At 30.9% G+C, this 15917-nt stretch overlaps 1 protein-coding gene across 2 annotated transcripts in view; it reads left to right on the plus strand.

The window, feature by feature from the left end:
• Positions 1 to 15917, plus strand: part of xmas (RRM_XMAS2 and SAC3_GANP domain-containing protein xmas) — a 126370-nt gene that overhangs the window by 40619 nt on the left and 69834 nt on the right. For both annotated transcript variants that reach the window (XM_067263492.1, XM_067263493.1), the window contains 5 exons: positions 8668 to 8760; positions 8874 to 9007; positions 10138 to 10356; positions 10437 to 10705; positions 15085 to 15310. In XM_067263492.1, the coding sequence (XP_067119593.1) occupies positions 8668 to 8760; positions 8874 to 9007; positions 10138 to 10356; positions 10437 to 10705; positions 15085 to 15310 (941 nt within the window). The remainder of the gene's footprint in view (positions 1 to 8667; positions 8761 to 8873; positions 9008 to 10137; positions 10357 to 10436; positions 10706 to 15084; positions 15311 to 15917) is intronic.

Raw genomic sequence — 15917 nt, forward strand, 5'->3', positions numbered from 1 at the left:
ATTGACAAACACAATAAAATCACATACATTATAGACATATCCATTCCAAACACTCACAATATACAAAACGCATGCACTGAAAAAATTAGCAAGTACACAGAACTCGCCCAGGAAATAAGGCATCTGTGGAGGATGGATAGGGTGCTTATTGTACTGTACCTGTCGTTCTCTCTTCTACAGGTGTCATACCACACACACTACACAAAAGCCTGGGCACATTACAATTGAATAGAAACACATACATCACACTACAGAAGGCCACTATATTCAATACATGTCATATTGTGAGAAAATTCCTGAATACAGACACACACACTGATACACTTCTTTAATTTCTGTTTTGGTTACTATGCTTTGACTTTGGTCCGGCATAGTACACAGCCACCGGTGTTAACCGAGTATATCTCACTTAACCCAACATAATAATAATTTTATTTTATATTCCCAAATAAATTATAAAAAAATATTAGTATGAATCCCATGTGTACATGAATATTCAAAAATAATTTTTAAATTAACACTTCTCCCACACCGGGTTGTATAAACAGAAAAAAATTAAATACCTTCTAAAACCGATAACCGGTGCGAACTATTTTTCTAAATGGCGAACGTTTTCATTGCCCCTCCTGGGCTCTTCCTCAGGCCAATTCTGGATTTGATAATCGAACAGCATAAATAATTACGGAACACGTTCCATTTATTTATGCTGTTCGATTATCAAATCCAGAATTGGCCTGAGGAAGAGCCCAGGAGGGGCAATGAAAACGTTCGCCATTTAGAAAAATAGTTCGCACTGGTTATCGGTTTTAGAAGGTATTTAATTTTTTTCTAATTTTTAAATATAATAAATTTAAAAATACCAAGAATAAAGTGAAAATTATAGTTTTAGGAGGAAAAAATTGATACCACCAAGATTCAAAACACCAACTTCATGCTAGTGAAACCAGTGTGTTGCCACTAGGGTTTCTCAAATGAGACCTAGGGATCCCGATTGTTTTTTTAACTTGGGAAATTCTTCTCATCCTAGGAAATCCTGCAAATTTTTTAAAAGTTTACTTTTTTCTTTTTTTTGTGTTAAGGTTGAGGAAATTTTGCAAATAGAAAGTATAATTAACTCATGAACTATCAGAATATATTTGTATTTATTAATTTTAAGCCTGCTTATTAGTTTTTTAAATTTTTGCTTGTTATGACATCTCTCAGATTGTCAATAATCAATATGTATTTGTGGCAGGGCTCTGAAAATTTTTTACTTATCAGAACCTGTAATATCTTGAATAATTGCATCTATGCTGTCTTAATTAAATTCCTACTATTAGTTCACACTCTCCCTATATATATATATATATCTTGTTCAAATTTTCAATTGTTAATAAAATACTTTTTATTCATCCACTCAAGTTCAAATACATTTTTTAAAACTTGTAGTGGATGACACTTGATGTCACTTGATGACACTTACAGTTTTTTCAAATATTAATTCATTAATTAAATTTAATTATTTGTTAATATTACCTGTGGTATTGAAAATGGCAACAGGGAATTTTTTCCCTAGATACTAGACGGCGACAGAAAATTTTTTTCTCTATGTTCAAAATGGCCGCGTTTCCGGTAATCTCAAATCAGATTATCGAGTGATAATCTGGAAGCAGATTAATAATGGATAATCTCGAAGTAGAATACCGAGTGATCTAAACATTAGGGGGCGTACCCATACTATCTGTCGCATTATGCAAATTAATAAATTTCCCCGTCGCTGTCTAGTATCTAGGGAAAAACATTTCCCCATTGCCATCTTCGATACCACGGGTAACATTAACTCAATTATTAATACTTTAAATAGAGTTTTAGCAGTTTGTAATGAAAATTGAAATCAACAGGCAGTAGCTCAATTGGTAAAATGCAAGGATTTCAGTATTTTTCACATGAAGGTGAAGAATGCAAGTTCAATTCTTGCGAAAATCAATAATTTTTTGATAAATTTTTGAAAATTTTTGCTTTAAGTAGATGTTTTATCCAAATGATTTTCGAGAGTGAGTTAGCAGTTGTGGCTTAGTGGTTAGAATGAAGGATTTTTCTCAAAAAATAAAATTGAAGAAATTTTATGCTTTGGGTTCAATTCCGATTTCTCTCCTTAAAATCTTTGTCATCAATTGTTAGTCACTTCTACCTAACCTTGAGATTGATAATAAAAAGTAACTAAAATAAAATTTTTCTTTGTTGACCTAAGTAGGAATTGACTTTAAAAGAATTTTTTTTATATTACTTGTTTTTAACTATGCCCAATAGCCACAATAACTTCAATAACAATTTGCTCAACCTAGCGTAATGACGCTAGGTTGAGCAAATTGGGCAAGGATATGTGACGGACGAATGGACGAAGGTGTTCAATCAAATTTTTTCGATTGTTTCACTTTCACCATTTTATCAAAATTGTTGAAAATCATAGAAATTATTTCCCATGAACTTGTTTCCTCGTTGCGGATGATCCATCTAGTTAGTCGTGTGTCACTTGGAACTTTTAGAAGTAATTCATGTATTGGACACCCGACCCTTAACAATGAGATCCTGACCTCATGGAAAAAACCCAATAGAAAAAAATAATACGAAAGAACGAGGGCAAATCCAGGCAGTTGTTGTCTGGTCAGCCACCGTAAACCCAACCCTGAAAGAAAAAATTCCTGCAACCTTCCGACCTACGCCCAGGCATTACCCCACCTCAAAAACTGGAAAATATTACCATATGGATTGTTTTATACTGTGGACTGTTTTATTCTGTGGATTGTGTGCCTCTGTGGAATATATCGTCTAAGATCGTGGATACCCTGCTGCTCAAGGAACTCTAACATCTTCTTAACCAAGGTATTTATCAACTCGCGGATCATTTGTAAACTCTCTCTCTCTCTGTATATCTAGGAATGTGTTATTATTAGCTATGCATCGTGCTGTAATCTCTGTGATTTTTATTAAATTTATTCTTGTTACGTAGCCAGTATTCCGAGTGACTTACTTCCTCGTTTCTCCTTCCTCCACCTCCCCAACAGACGTATCCGTTCACCCACAACTGCTCGCGTGATGTAACAATTCTCCGTTGCGATTTTCGAGTCCTGAAAGACTCGGTGGTGTCACATCCTGACGAGGGGTCAAAGAGACTCCGACCCTCCAGTCACAGATACAAACGAGTACGAAGTATGCAAGTATGAAGTTTTTCTTCATAAACCTGATTATTAAAGCCAAACGAACTGCTAAATTATTGGGTTATAAGCTTGATACCACTATTAAAGCAGCCGAGGTAGACAAATCAAGAATACTAAAAAGCAAAAGAAGTACTACAATCTCAAAAACAAACTAGAAATCTTTCAGGTTACAGAGGTGAAAAAACACATAACATCTGTCTTCTCTTAAATGCATTAAACACGATTCTACTCATATCAATTGAATCAGAAAGAAATTCTTGATAGCAGGACATTTCATTACTGAAATAAGAATCAGATTGAGTAATGGGAGTATTGACCATCTTTGCTTATTAAAATCGTACTATAAAAATTTACAATAATATTTTGTATTATGTTTTATTTAAAAAATGAAAATAACTTTTTAAGTTAGAAGTATGATCTAAGTTTTTTTTTTCTTTTAAATTTTCAACTCAATTCAGAGCACTTTTTTTTTTTTTTTTTTGTTGTTGTCTTTGTTGTATGCAGTTTCCAGCAAACTTTAATAAATTTTTTCTATTTGTGAAAATTTCTACATAATTCAAAGGTAACTTCAATATATATTTTACACAGCATTATTAATATTATGATTTTGAAGGTTGCAGAATGTATTAAATTACTTTTTAAAAATGAAAAATAATTATATCATTCAATTTCAAGATATTTTTTATATTTTAAAAATAATTAATTCTATCCTGGGATTTCTTGGGATTCCAGGAAACAGTTCACTTTTTTCCCAAAATTCCGGGACAAGCAAAAGAATGGGAAATGAGCAACCCTAGTTGCCACTGTCTACTCTACAAATGTTGGGAATTCTAAAGGTTTTAAGTGATTTGCAATTTTCAATTTCAAGTTTTTCATTTAATTTTGAATATTGTGCCTTACTGCTTGGCACATGTCAGTCATTTGGGATGTACTATAACCTCATTGAGTTTGATCAAAATCAGTGACTCCAAAGTCATGCTGTCCCCACGTAAGATGGAAACAGGCTTTTATTGGTTCATGATGTGCATTTTAGGCATCGTGTTCCTCATCAGTTCTCTCTCAAATTCTACAGTAATGTGGTTACAATTTAAATTTGGTTAAAACATTATAAAGTTTAAGTTAATTAAATTTAAATTGTAACCAGATTACTGTAGAATTTAAAAGAGGACTAATGAAAGACTGAAGAACCAATAAAAGCCTGTTTCCATTTTAGTTATGTTCCTGTGTGATTTGTTCTCTGAAGTAATTTTGTGCTTACTCATAACAATTTATTATTATGTTTCTGTTACTATTGTTAGGCTGCAATTTTAAGAAAATTGCAGACCTATGAATTCCCACTGTTGTCCATTCATCTTTCCTTAATCTTGAGAATGGAGTTAGATAGATGAAATTTGAGACCAGATATGGAAATCTTAGGGGCAGGAGGCCCCAATTAATTATATAAAAACTTCTGAAACAATCCGGAAGGCACATTATTTCAATTCAAAACTTTTTCCCAAAAGCAGTTAATAGATACCAGCATATGACTCTATTGTTAAAGGAAAAGTATGATTTACTGGCGAAGACACTACAGTACTAATTTGAGGTGGAGAACATATGTTTTAAATTAAAAACTATGATTAAAAATTGCATCCTGGCATTGTGACGATGCCACAATAAATAATTGCTCATTGTAGGACAAATCCTGTTAATCTTCTTAATTGGAATATTCTAGAGCTGTTCTAGAAATTTAAAATTGTTATTAGCTGAAAGCTGATCTAAAAATATTTTCAATTAAGATTAACAGGATTTAACTTTCATAACAAGTGGTAACAGAAACATATATTTAAAAATGGCAACAAATACTATAATACGCTTCTTGTCTAGCCTTGGTATATACTGTGGGTGATCGATTAACGAACAGTTCAGATAGTGAACAAATCAGATAACGAATACTTTTGTGAAAGATTTTTATGATTGGACAACAAACATTTTACTGAACAAACATAAAAAGAAGTAACGGAAAATAACGAATATTGATTGATTTTCCCTTGTCTTCAAATAACAACCTTGTCTTCGAAACCTTTTGGAGTGCGGGAGGCGTCAGCATTGACGCTCAATCCAATACCAATCGGATAGTGTTTCCCTGAACTTTTGAAACTATTGTAATTCCAGCGTTTTGTTTACTTTTCCAACAAATAATTTTTTGTAGTCTTTGCGAGACTGTCGAGCATTTGTTAAGTTTTCATCGGTTTTTATTTTCTAAAGGTGAGAGTTTAACTGTCTTATTGGATATTCGTTAACATTTTAACAGCAAATTTTCAAATTTTGTTCGGGCATCAGATTTACATAATTATTTCATGTGCTAGTTGATTTCTGTTCTCTGAATTTTTGTGGGTGCTTTGCTGAACTTTTTATTTCAAAAAGAAATTGATATTATGGAGCCTAAAAAGAGTTGAGTGTCAAGAACCATGCTCACCATAGAAACCAAGCAAGAGATAATAGCCAAAGTAGAGAGTTGGCAGGTGTCTGATGTTGCTAGGCAATATGGCTTAAACAAGGCTACAGTAGGCACAATCTTAGCTAAGAAAGATATAATCAAGAAGACTCAAGGAGCTAAAGGAGTAACAAAAACTACATCTGAGAAACAAATGTTCCATCCATGGGAAAATGGAGAGATTGCTTTTAATTTGGATAAAAGAAAGGAAAATGAAAAAAGATGTAACTGGTATGACTATCATTCAAGACAAAGCTAGAGAAATTTTTGAAAAACTGAAGAAACAAACTCCACATTCATCGAATGAGGAGATAGAGTTCAAAGCTACCACTGGATGGTTTGCAAAGTTTAGAAGGAGAACTGGCATTAAACATGTGGTAATTCATGACGAGTCTGCTAGTGCAGATAAAGAAGAAGGTGAGAAGTTCTGTCTCAAATTTGAAGAATTCATTAAAAAGAAGGATATTGTCTACAACAAATTTTCAATTGTGGTGAAACTGGTTTATTTTGGAAGCACATGCCAAACCATGCCTACATTACGAAAGATGAGAAAAATATTCCTGGGCATAAACCCATGAAGGACTGATTGACATTACTTTTGGGAGCTAATGCTAGCGGTGATATGAAACTTATCCTGCTTCTTGTCTATCACTCTGAGAACCCTAGAGCATTAAAAAAAAATTCCATAATTAAAGAAAAACTGCCAGTGATGTGGAGATCGAATAAAAGGGCACAGGTTACACAGGCTCTTTTCAAAGAATGGCTGTTTGCAGTTTGTGCCCAAGCGTCAAGGATTACCTTTAGACCAATGAATCACCACCAAAATACCTTAAAGATAATTTGCTGGAAGACTTTCCCTGGCTGACAGTTCAGTTTCTGCCTCCAAATATCACTTTGTTGATTCAACCAATGGATCAAGAGGTTATTGCAGATTTTAAAAAATTGTACATTTGAGCACTGTTTTGTCGGTGTTTTGAAGCATGCCAGTTCTCCTCAATGATGACATTAAAAATGTTTTGGAAAGAAAAATTTGATATTCTTGAAGCTATATGGCTCATTTAAAAGGTATGGTCAGAAGTCACTCGATGACAGTTGAATTCTGCTTGGTGAAAGCTGTGTCCCTCTTGCATTCAGAGAGACAGAGATGATGTCCCTGAAATTATGGATGAAATTGTGACAACTGCTAGAGATCTGAAATTGGAGGTGACTAAAGATGACATTGAAGAGCTCATAATAGAATCTGAAACTGATCTAATGACAGAAGAACTCCGAGAATTCTTAAATGAAGAACACCAAGAAACTCAGCAAGATGTGCTTTCTTCTGAAAAAGAGGAAGATGAAAGAGGATCAATGCCAACATCTACTATTAAAGATCTTTTGAAGAAGTGGGAGGATGTGAGAACAATGATCTTAGAATGGTATCCAAACAAAGTTGAGGTTAATAGGCTTGGGGATCTCTACAATTACAATGCTATTAATTACTCCAAAAAATTCTGAAGAAGAGAGAAAATCAATTGACATTGGACAGATTCTTTAACTTGTACAAATAGAAAAAACACGACTAATAAAATGCAAGACTGTGTATATATGTATTTTTATTGTTACATATAAATAAATGTAGTAATAAAGTATATATTTTTTGTTTTTTGGGGTCTCCAGAACGAATTTATCAAATTCCCATAAAAACCTATGGTAAATCGATAATTGGTTAATGAACAATTTGGATAGCAAACAAAGTCTTGAAACAGATTATGTTCATTAACCGATCGCCCACTGTACTTGTTAGCACTATGTTGGCCTCTTTATTCCTAGACTTATTACACCATCACTGGATACAAGATCAGCCTTAGAAAATAAACTGATTTTCTAAGACTGATCTTGTGTCCAGTGATGATGTAATAAGTCTAGAAATAAAGAGGCCAACATAGTGCTCACAAGTATATAAATGGCAACAAATCAAAGGAAAGATGGTGATGGATTCATCCTACTTAGTATTATTTAGAAAACAAAACATTTTGTTATTTATTATTATTCATTTGATGATAGATACATAAAGTGTAAAATAATTAATTTCATTTATATTTTAAAATAGAGAGAAAATCAATTTAATCAATATTTCATTTCATTATTTTTGTTACTTCTATCCATAAATTGATGATGATAATTTTATTACTTGTTTCAGGCAATTTTGGTTTAATTACATAATTTCCTCTTCAGTCTTGTCTTTATATTCTGGCAAAGTTGTTTTGTTAAAAAAGGTTACTATTGGAATATTATGGTTAACTTTTTTATTTTCAGCTGGTTTCCTATCTAATAATAGTAGCTATGATTCTATGACAATTTGAACACAAGTATCAGTTGAGTGACTATTGAGATTAATTTTTCTCTGTGAACAAAACCTGCCATTACAGTTATATTCAATCAGTTTTGACATAAGCAAGAATCATGTAGCTTAACAGATCTTATTACTTCACAAATGATACTAAAAGTTTTGATATGTTTTGGATAACAAGAGTGATAAATTAATAGCAATTATCATAATTATCTTCTTGCTTCTCACAAATTGCTGTCTACATAAAACTATCTTCAGAAATATTAAGGAAGCAAACATTGCTTATTAGACCATGGACAAACTTCAGAAGAATTATAATAATCTATATCATAAGAACCAAGCTGGGATACATTTTTGTCTTTAATTTCATTATGATGTAATTCTTAATGAATTTATTTTTGTTTATACATTAAAGAATTGAAAAAATTAGTTTGATTAGATAAATTTAAAAGTGTATGTTTGATGCTATTAGTTTTCATTTTGTTTTAATCATCATATTCTGTAAATTATTTTATGATAAACTGTATTTTTAATATATGTAATACAAATTAATATTTTATTACAATATACTCTGATATTTTTAATTACAAAATTGCTGTATTATAATTGTTAAATTACAATGATTAAAAATTGATATTTTAAGTAATTAATTTTTTAAATAGAAGAAATGTTGTGGACTTTAATGACCTCAACAGCTACAACAATAGGAGAACGTTATCGCATTTTAAAAGCTCGGGATAAATTGCTTCGATTACGTGAGTTAAATACCTACATATATTCATTTTTTAATATGATTACTTTAAATGTGCTGAATTTAATTAAATTTGTCATAATATCTCTTCATATTAAAATATTAGTACTTATTTAGGTCAACAAAAAACATCAGATATAAGAAAGGCCAAAGCTATTGTAGGTGTATGTCCAGATATGTGCCCTGAGAAAGAAAGATATAATCGTGCAGAAAAAAATTGTCTTTCAATTTTTGAAACAACTGCAGATAAGGTAAGCATCTGTAATATTGTCTTATTGTTAGTAATGATTTGAGTAATAATAAATTTAATAACTGACCAGAAGTGTATATTCTTAAGTTATCACAAAATCATATCTCAACAAAAAATATAAAATGTGTATTTATGTATGTATATGTTACTGGCAAAACCCGATTTTACACCAAACTAGTTTTACCTAGGCCAAACTAGTTTGGCGTAAGCGTGTCAGGCCAAACTAGTTTAGAATTATTATCAAAGCATATTAATGGTTAAAATTAAATTAAAAGGCAATCAATTAGATGAACAATATTTATTCAAACATAGTCTACTTAATTATAAAAAACGGGGTTAATGTTACCGTACGTATTGAAGGTGGCGGGCTCTTGTCCAAGTCCAGCAATCAGAAGACAGGGAACAGTGGGGACGCGTGTTCTAACCTAACCTAACCTATTCTTCTCAATGTCAGATGTGGTAGCTGTATATACATAATGTGAATGTATGTCTCTTTAATCCGAATAAATAAATCCAGTAGACTTCCTCACAGCAATAGCTGTGAGAAAGTCTACTGGATTTGTTTATTTGGATTAAAGAGACATGCATTCACAGTAACCTATTCTAATAAATTACCATAATTATTAAGTAGAGTATGTTTGAATAAATATTGTTCATCTAATTGATTGCCTTTTAATTTTATTTTAGCCATTAATATACTTGAATAATAATTCTAAACTAGTTTGGCCTGACACGCTTACGCCAAACTAGTTTGGCGTAAAATCGGGTTTTGTTGGTAACATATATACATATATATGTGTAATCATATATATATATATATATATATACATTTACTTATTCTTTCAATTTTTAAAATAAATATTATGTATATTTATTTACCGTATTTTATGGACTATAAGATGCACTTTTTTCTTCGAAAAATTGCCTCCAAAATTCAGGTGCATCTTATAGTCCATAGTGTCTTATAGGTTTTTTTTTTTTTTAAATTGTTTAAAAATTCAGTCTTATAGTCCATAGCGTCTTATAGTCCGTAAAATACGGTATGTGTATTATGTGAACACAGATTCACATACATCAAATACTTAATATAAAAGTGTTGTAATCTGTTTTTTCTTTATATTTAATTTTTAGTTAATAGATCACAGAGCTGTCATTAAGGAATATAGTCGTTCTTCTGCTGATCAGGAAGAGCCGTTACCACATGAATTACGACCACCTGATGTCTTGATTAAAACCATGGATTATCTCTTGTGTAATATTGTAGATTTAGTGAATAATGATCAATCGCCTGGATTTTCTATAGGAGAATGGTATGATTTCATTTGGAATCGTACTCGTGCTATTCGTAAAGTAAGCTATTTTACATTTTATATAATAGTTATATCTTTGGTAATTTATTTAAAAAAATTGTAATTATTTATTTTGTTTAGGATATTACACAACAACATTTGTGTGGTTTGAAAAGTGTTTCTCTAGTAGAAAAATGTGCTCGCTTTCATATACATTGCTCAGCAGTATTGTGTGAAGAAGATATGGCTACATTTGATGCCAAAATCAATAATGAAAATCTTACAAAATGTCTTCAAACTCTTAAACATCTTTATTACGATCTTAACATTCAGAACATACAATGTCCACAAGAGTCTGAATTTCGAGCCTATGATGTTCTTCTAAATATAAATGAAAGTGATATACTTAGGTAATCATTTCTCTTAAAGAATTTCATTTATATTATAAATATTTTATTCAAAAATATTTCAGAAAAATGTAAATATGACTGAGAAAAATTATGTTAAATAATAATTTTTTCACATTAATTTATGCTTAATTTTAAATTTTGTGTGTTCTTTAGTTTAAACGTGTTTTTTATGTTTTATAATGTAACCTTCTTATTGTAGAATTTTCTCTTTCTAAAAGTTGATAACTGAAAAAGTTGAAAGCATCTGTTTGTGATTTATTTATGCTGGATATTAAAGTTTCTTTATCTCTGAGAATGCTATAAATTGTGAGACACTGGACAGCACCAAAACCATCACAAAAAATTGCTTTAAAAAATGTTTTGAATAGAAAGAAAATATAGTCAGTAAAAGTTTATATTATGAATGAATGAATGAATAAACAAAGTAAGTCCTAAGATTAACCATTACCAGTTGGAATTTGAATTCAGCATTAGGTTAAATACTGACATTGACTCTCCCGCAATGTGAGTTGATGTTGATTTATACTTGGGAACAGATATGATACCAATAACAGGACCTTGAGACCAATCAGAATGTGCAATCAGGAACAGAATATGATAAAAGGTTATGTCTCATGGGCATTTTTTTTGCTAAGATTCAAGTTTTTCCTACAAAATTCTTTTAAGGAAAAATCTGTTTATTTCCTACTACAGGGTCCATTATTATTTTCCCAAGATTTGTATTTTGTCCATAAAAGCCATGTTAATTTGCCCAGATTCCTTTCTTCATCATTTCTCTAGGAAATTTCAGCCCCTCTCCAAAAGGAAACTTAGTTCTCCACAGTGTTCTTTCTTCAATCAAACCACTGCTGTTGATCAAATTACACCACTGGACAAAGACAGTTCTTGGCAACCTTGGACTTTTTGAAAGGACATTTCTTTATTACTGAGCTTTCAACTAAACTCAATCCAGAAGATTCTGCAGAATGAATTTGTATGCTGTCTTCTATAATAGACAGTTCTTCTGTACAAACAGAATCATGTTTCAGTGTCCATCTCCACCTCAGATATGATCTTTTCTCTCTTGAACCATCCAGAAAGAAAAATAGTAGACCCTTTTTTCTAAAGCAAGAGGTATAGGGTCTCAAAATACTGATTCTAAGACCTCACAGAATAATACCATATTGGCCCAAATATTAGTGGATTTTTTTTAGTTTTAAAGCTGCTGAAAATTGCATCAACCTATATTTAAGTTTGAAAATTTCCTAAGTTTTGATAACTGTCTTTGGAACACATTGTACAGAATTAAATTGGTGTGTCAATTGTTTAGCAAAACTAATCACTAGCCAAGATGTGATTTGAAAATGTGTGTGGGAATTAAATGTTTGGCACAATTCACCATAAATAATTGTGTCAATTTTTCAAAGACAATTGAATAAACTGATTCTTTTATTCTATTTAAGAGAATCAGTCAGTTTTTGTAATTTCTACAGATAAAAGAATTTTTGGAATAAAATAAAAAATTTTTCAAAAATTAGTTGATGATGATTAAAATTTATATATTATAGCTTAAATTTATCTTACATGTATTACTTTTAAAAACATGATTTTCTTGTATTCTTTAAAGTAAAAAATATTTTAATTTTATTGTACTTAAGAGAATGTAATAATCCTAAACTACAGCTTATTTTTTACTCAAAAAGTTGATTAATTGTAGCAAGAAATGTTAAAAAGATATTTCAATTTAAAATATTGACATTTTACCCCAGACTGATAAGAAAGAAAACTTCAAAAGCCTGGACATACAACTGATAACACATACTGTAATACTCATTATTGTTTAATATTTCTAGTAATTACTGTATTAATAAATAACATACAGGCTAAATCAACACTTGTATAGAATGCTATTAAAATGTAAAAGTTTTTAAATATGTCTCAAATCACTTTTCAATTTGAAAACTTTTTATTCTTCAGACAAACCTTCCTATCCTTTTGCTATGGAAATGAGATTTCTGCTATATTATTGGTAAAGTGCATTCAGAAATTCCCACTTGATTCATTGGTGCTTACACAGTAGATGGAAATTGATTTGATGAAACATCAGCATTGCTTCTTGTCTATTTGGCAGAAAAATTTGGTGCATGAACACTAAGTTTAGTCATGTGGTAAGTTTTCAACTTGTTTAATCATATGAAAATGGAGATTGTGAAGTAGTCATCATCTGTTGAAACACAGAGCATGAAAATATAATAAAGAAATAGTGTTGACAATGTTCTGACATTCAATATCAAGGAGATAGTCTTGAACTGTGCACAACAAACAATTGTACTTCAGCCATATATTCATTAAAAATGAGAATAATGTAACTGAAAGAACTTAACTGGGAGAAGATGAAACTTAAGCTAAAGAACGCCATTTCAGCAAAAAGATAGCTTTTAGGGGCTTGAATGATGGAAGACACAAGGAAACTGGATGAAGAGGTTATGCACTATGTTCAGGAAAAGCATTTACAAAGCTTTCAATGTCAAGATATCCATCTGAAAGCATTGAACACTATCAGAAGTTTGAATTTACCCAGGTTAATTGTAGAATAGAATTTAAAGCCAGTATAGGGTGGTGAAAAAGACTTATGGAGCAATATGGTCCTAAGGTAAAGAGAACAATTTTTGCACAAAAACTCAAATGATTGTACAGACCAACTGATTGCATACCAGCATCACATTATTCATCTAAGGTGACAACACAATTACCTGTTAGGAACCTATTTATTTTATATGTCTGTAAATTAACAGTAGAAGAAAGAAGTGCCAAATCTGTTCCTGAAGACAACAAGAAATGAAAAGCTGAAAGTAACTGCATGCTAACAGTCATAGGAGACCAGAAGAAAACATTCTTCTGTGATATTAAAATACAAAACATTGCGCAAAGTTCTAACAGGAGTGGTTGTTTGTTATACCCGTACATCATGGATGACTGATGATCTAGTACTGGACTATTTGATTCAAGTGTATTTGCATGCATCATACACCTGGAACTATTCAAAAATACATCTGGATGAAGGACTAGAGCTATGCTTTTACTGGATGCTTTTCAAGGAAACAAGCAATGTACATTGATTTAATTGATATATCTGAAGGCACAACATTCCAGTTACAGGTACCCAATGTTTCAATCTGTAAGTACTGTATGTACTTTAAAGACAAGGTGTATACACTACACATAGAGTGACTTTTGAAAGAACAACATAAGCGGATAGATACCATTGGTAAAAAACAGAAGCCTTCAGTCAACTGACTGCTGTTGTAGATTAAGCCAGTCAAAGACACAATTATAAAGGACTTCTGTTCAAATTGTTATAACACAACATTTCTTGAACAGAGGGTAATTGAAGCAGAAGAGCATGGTAGCAATGAAGTAGGAAACAAGAATGGCCACAAAGTTCTGATGATGAAAACGATGAAATTTTGTTCGATAATTTTCTAACTTTGTTGATATGTATTCAGGTCGTAATTTTTTTCAAAATGTAAGGATTTCAGTTGGGAGTCAACTTATAGTTAGACCAATCTGACAATTTATTTGGTATTAATGTCATGTTTTTGACATTAAGTAAAATGCAATCCAAATACTTAAGAAAAAATTCACTAATTAAGGAAAGAATGTATGTTTACTTAGTTAAATAACAAAATGAAAAATATTTCTAAATTTATTTTGTCAGATAAGATATGCTTGAATTATCAAATCTCACTCAAAACCAGTTGTCTTTTAGGTCAAGTATTCAAACAGTGATCTTAAAATCCTATGTAAAATATCAATACAGGTTCCTTGATTCACCCCATAAGTGACAGTTTGCCACTAAAATGTGTAAAAAAACAAATATAAACTTTATTCTAAGAATGTTGATTGCATTGGTTTGTGTCTACATGAACATTGTTAATAACCACAGATAAAATAAACTGCAGATAAGTTTTTAGAAGATTGTACTTTTCAATGATAACTTACAGATTTTTATATGTTTGACTGACTGCTTGCTAACTATGCATACTTCTGTTGTCATTCTACATTTACTGTATAATGATGTTAATATACAGTATCATCATATTGATGATTACTGCCTACTGGCTAAAGTTTATCATAATGGTTTAATAATTTGATCTGTCTTATAAAACATATAGGAGCTAAAACCATCAAATTGAAATTGAAATTTGCCATATCTGATGAAATATATGATCTGTTAAATTGAATTATTAGTGAATTTTCTCAAATTTATAATGATTAATGTTATAATCCTAATAATTACCTATACTCTCTTTCAATGATTATTTATAAATTCTAGTTTCAAGTTATGTTTTGTTAATATAATGCTCTAAAATGTTATATTTTACTTATTTATTTCACAGAGAAATCCAGCAATTTCCCTCTTATATAAGAGAGTCAGAAGAAATAAAATTTGCAATATCTATTTTTAATGCAGTTAATAGTAATAATTATATTAAATTCTTTCGTCTTGTAAGAAAAACAACTTATCTTAATGCTTGTTTACTCCATCGTTATTTTTCTCAAGTTCGAATAAAAGCCCTGCATACAATTTTAAAAGCATTCTGTATACCAAATCGTCCAGAACAGGTAAGCTTAATTTAAATTTTATAAAGTATTCTGTAGGTATCACATATGTCAGCATACAAAACAATCTATTGTATAAGTTGACATTAATATTTCAGCTCGGAATTCTGGTTTAGACCTTTCCTTTATATAAATTGATTCTTGAACAACATATATTAGTCTAGAACTGTGAGGTGTGGTTATGGTATATGGTACTCTATAGCAAGAGTTTATTATAAGGCTGCATTAGCTTTAAAAATATGGCATGTATTATGCAGTTCATACAAAAAAGAGATGTGGAGAACAGGGTCTATGCAGGGCAATCATTAAAATTCTTCAATAAGTTATTTTGGTAAGAAGTCTGTTGTAAATTTGATTTACCAGTAAATATATTCCTGCCAAACCAGCACAACCAATAAAATATTAATAGTTACACAGCATAGTATCATGATAGAATCATTACATAAGATATTTGATTGTAGATTACTGTGGTACAGTATGCCTTTGCTTATGCTCCACCATTTGCTTTAGTGATGTACAGTTAGTGCATAGCTATTGGGAACAGTATGTGGAGTAGTGTTTTTATTTATATTGGTTTTTTATTATTATATCAATCACCTATGTTAAATAA

Source organism: Centruroides vittatus, unplaced genomic scaffold (genome assembly GCF_030686945.1).
Source record: "Centruroides vittatus isolate TY-2023 unplaced genomic scaffold, ASM3068694v2 contig_1777, whole genome shotgun sequence".
Lineage (NCBI taxonomy): Eukaryota > Metazoa > Arthropoda > Arachnida > Scorpiones > Buthidae > Centruroides > Centruroides vittatus.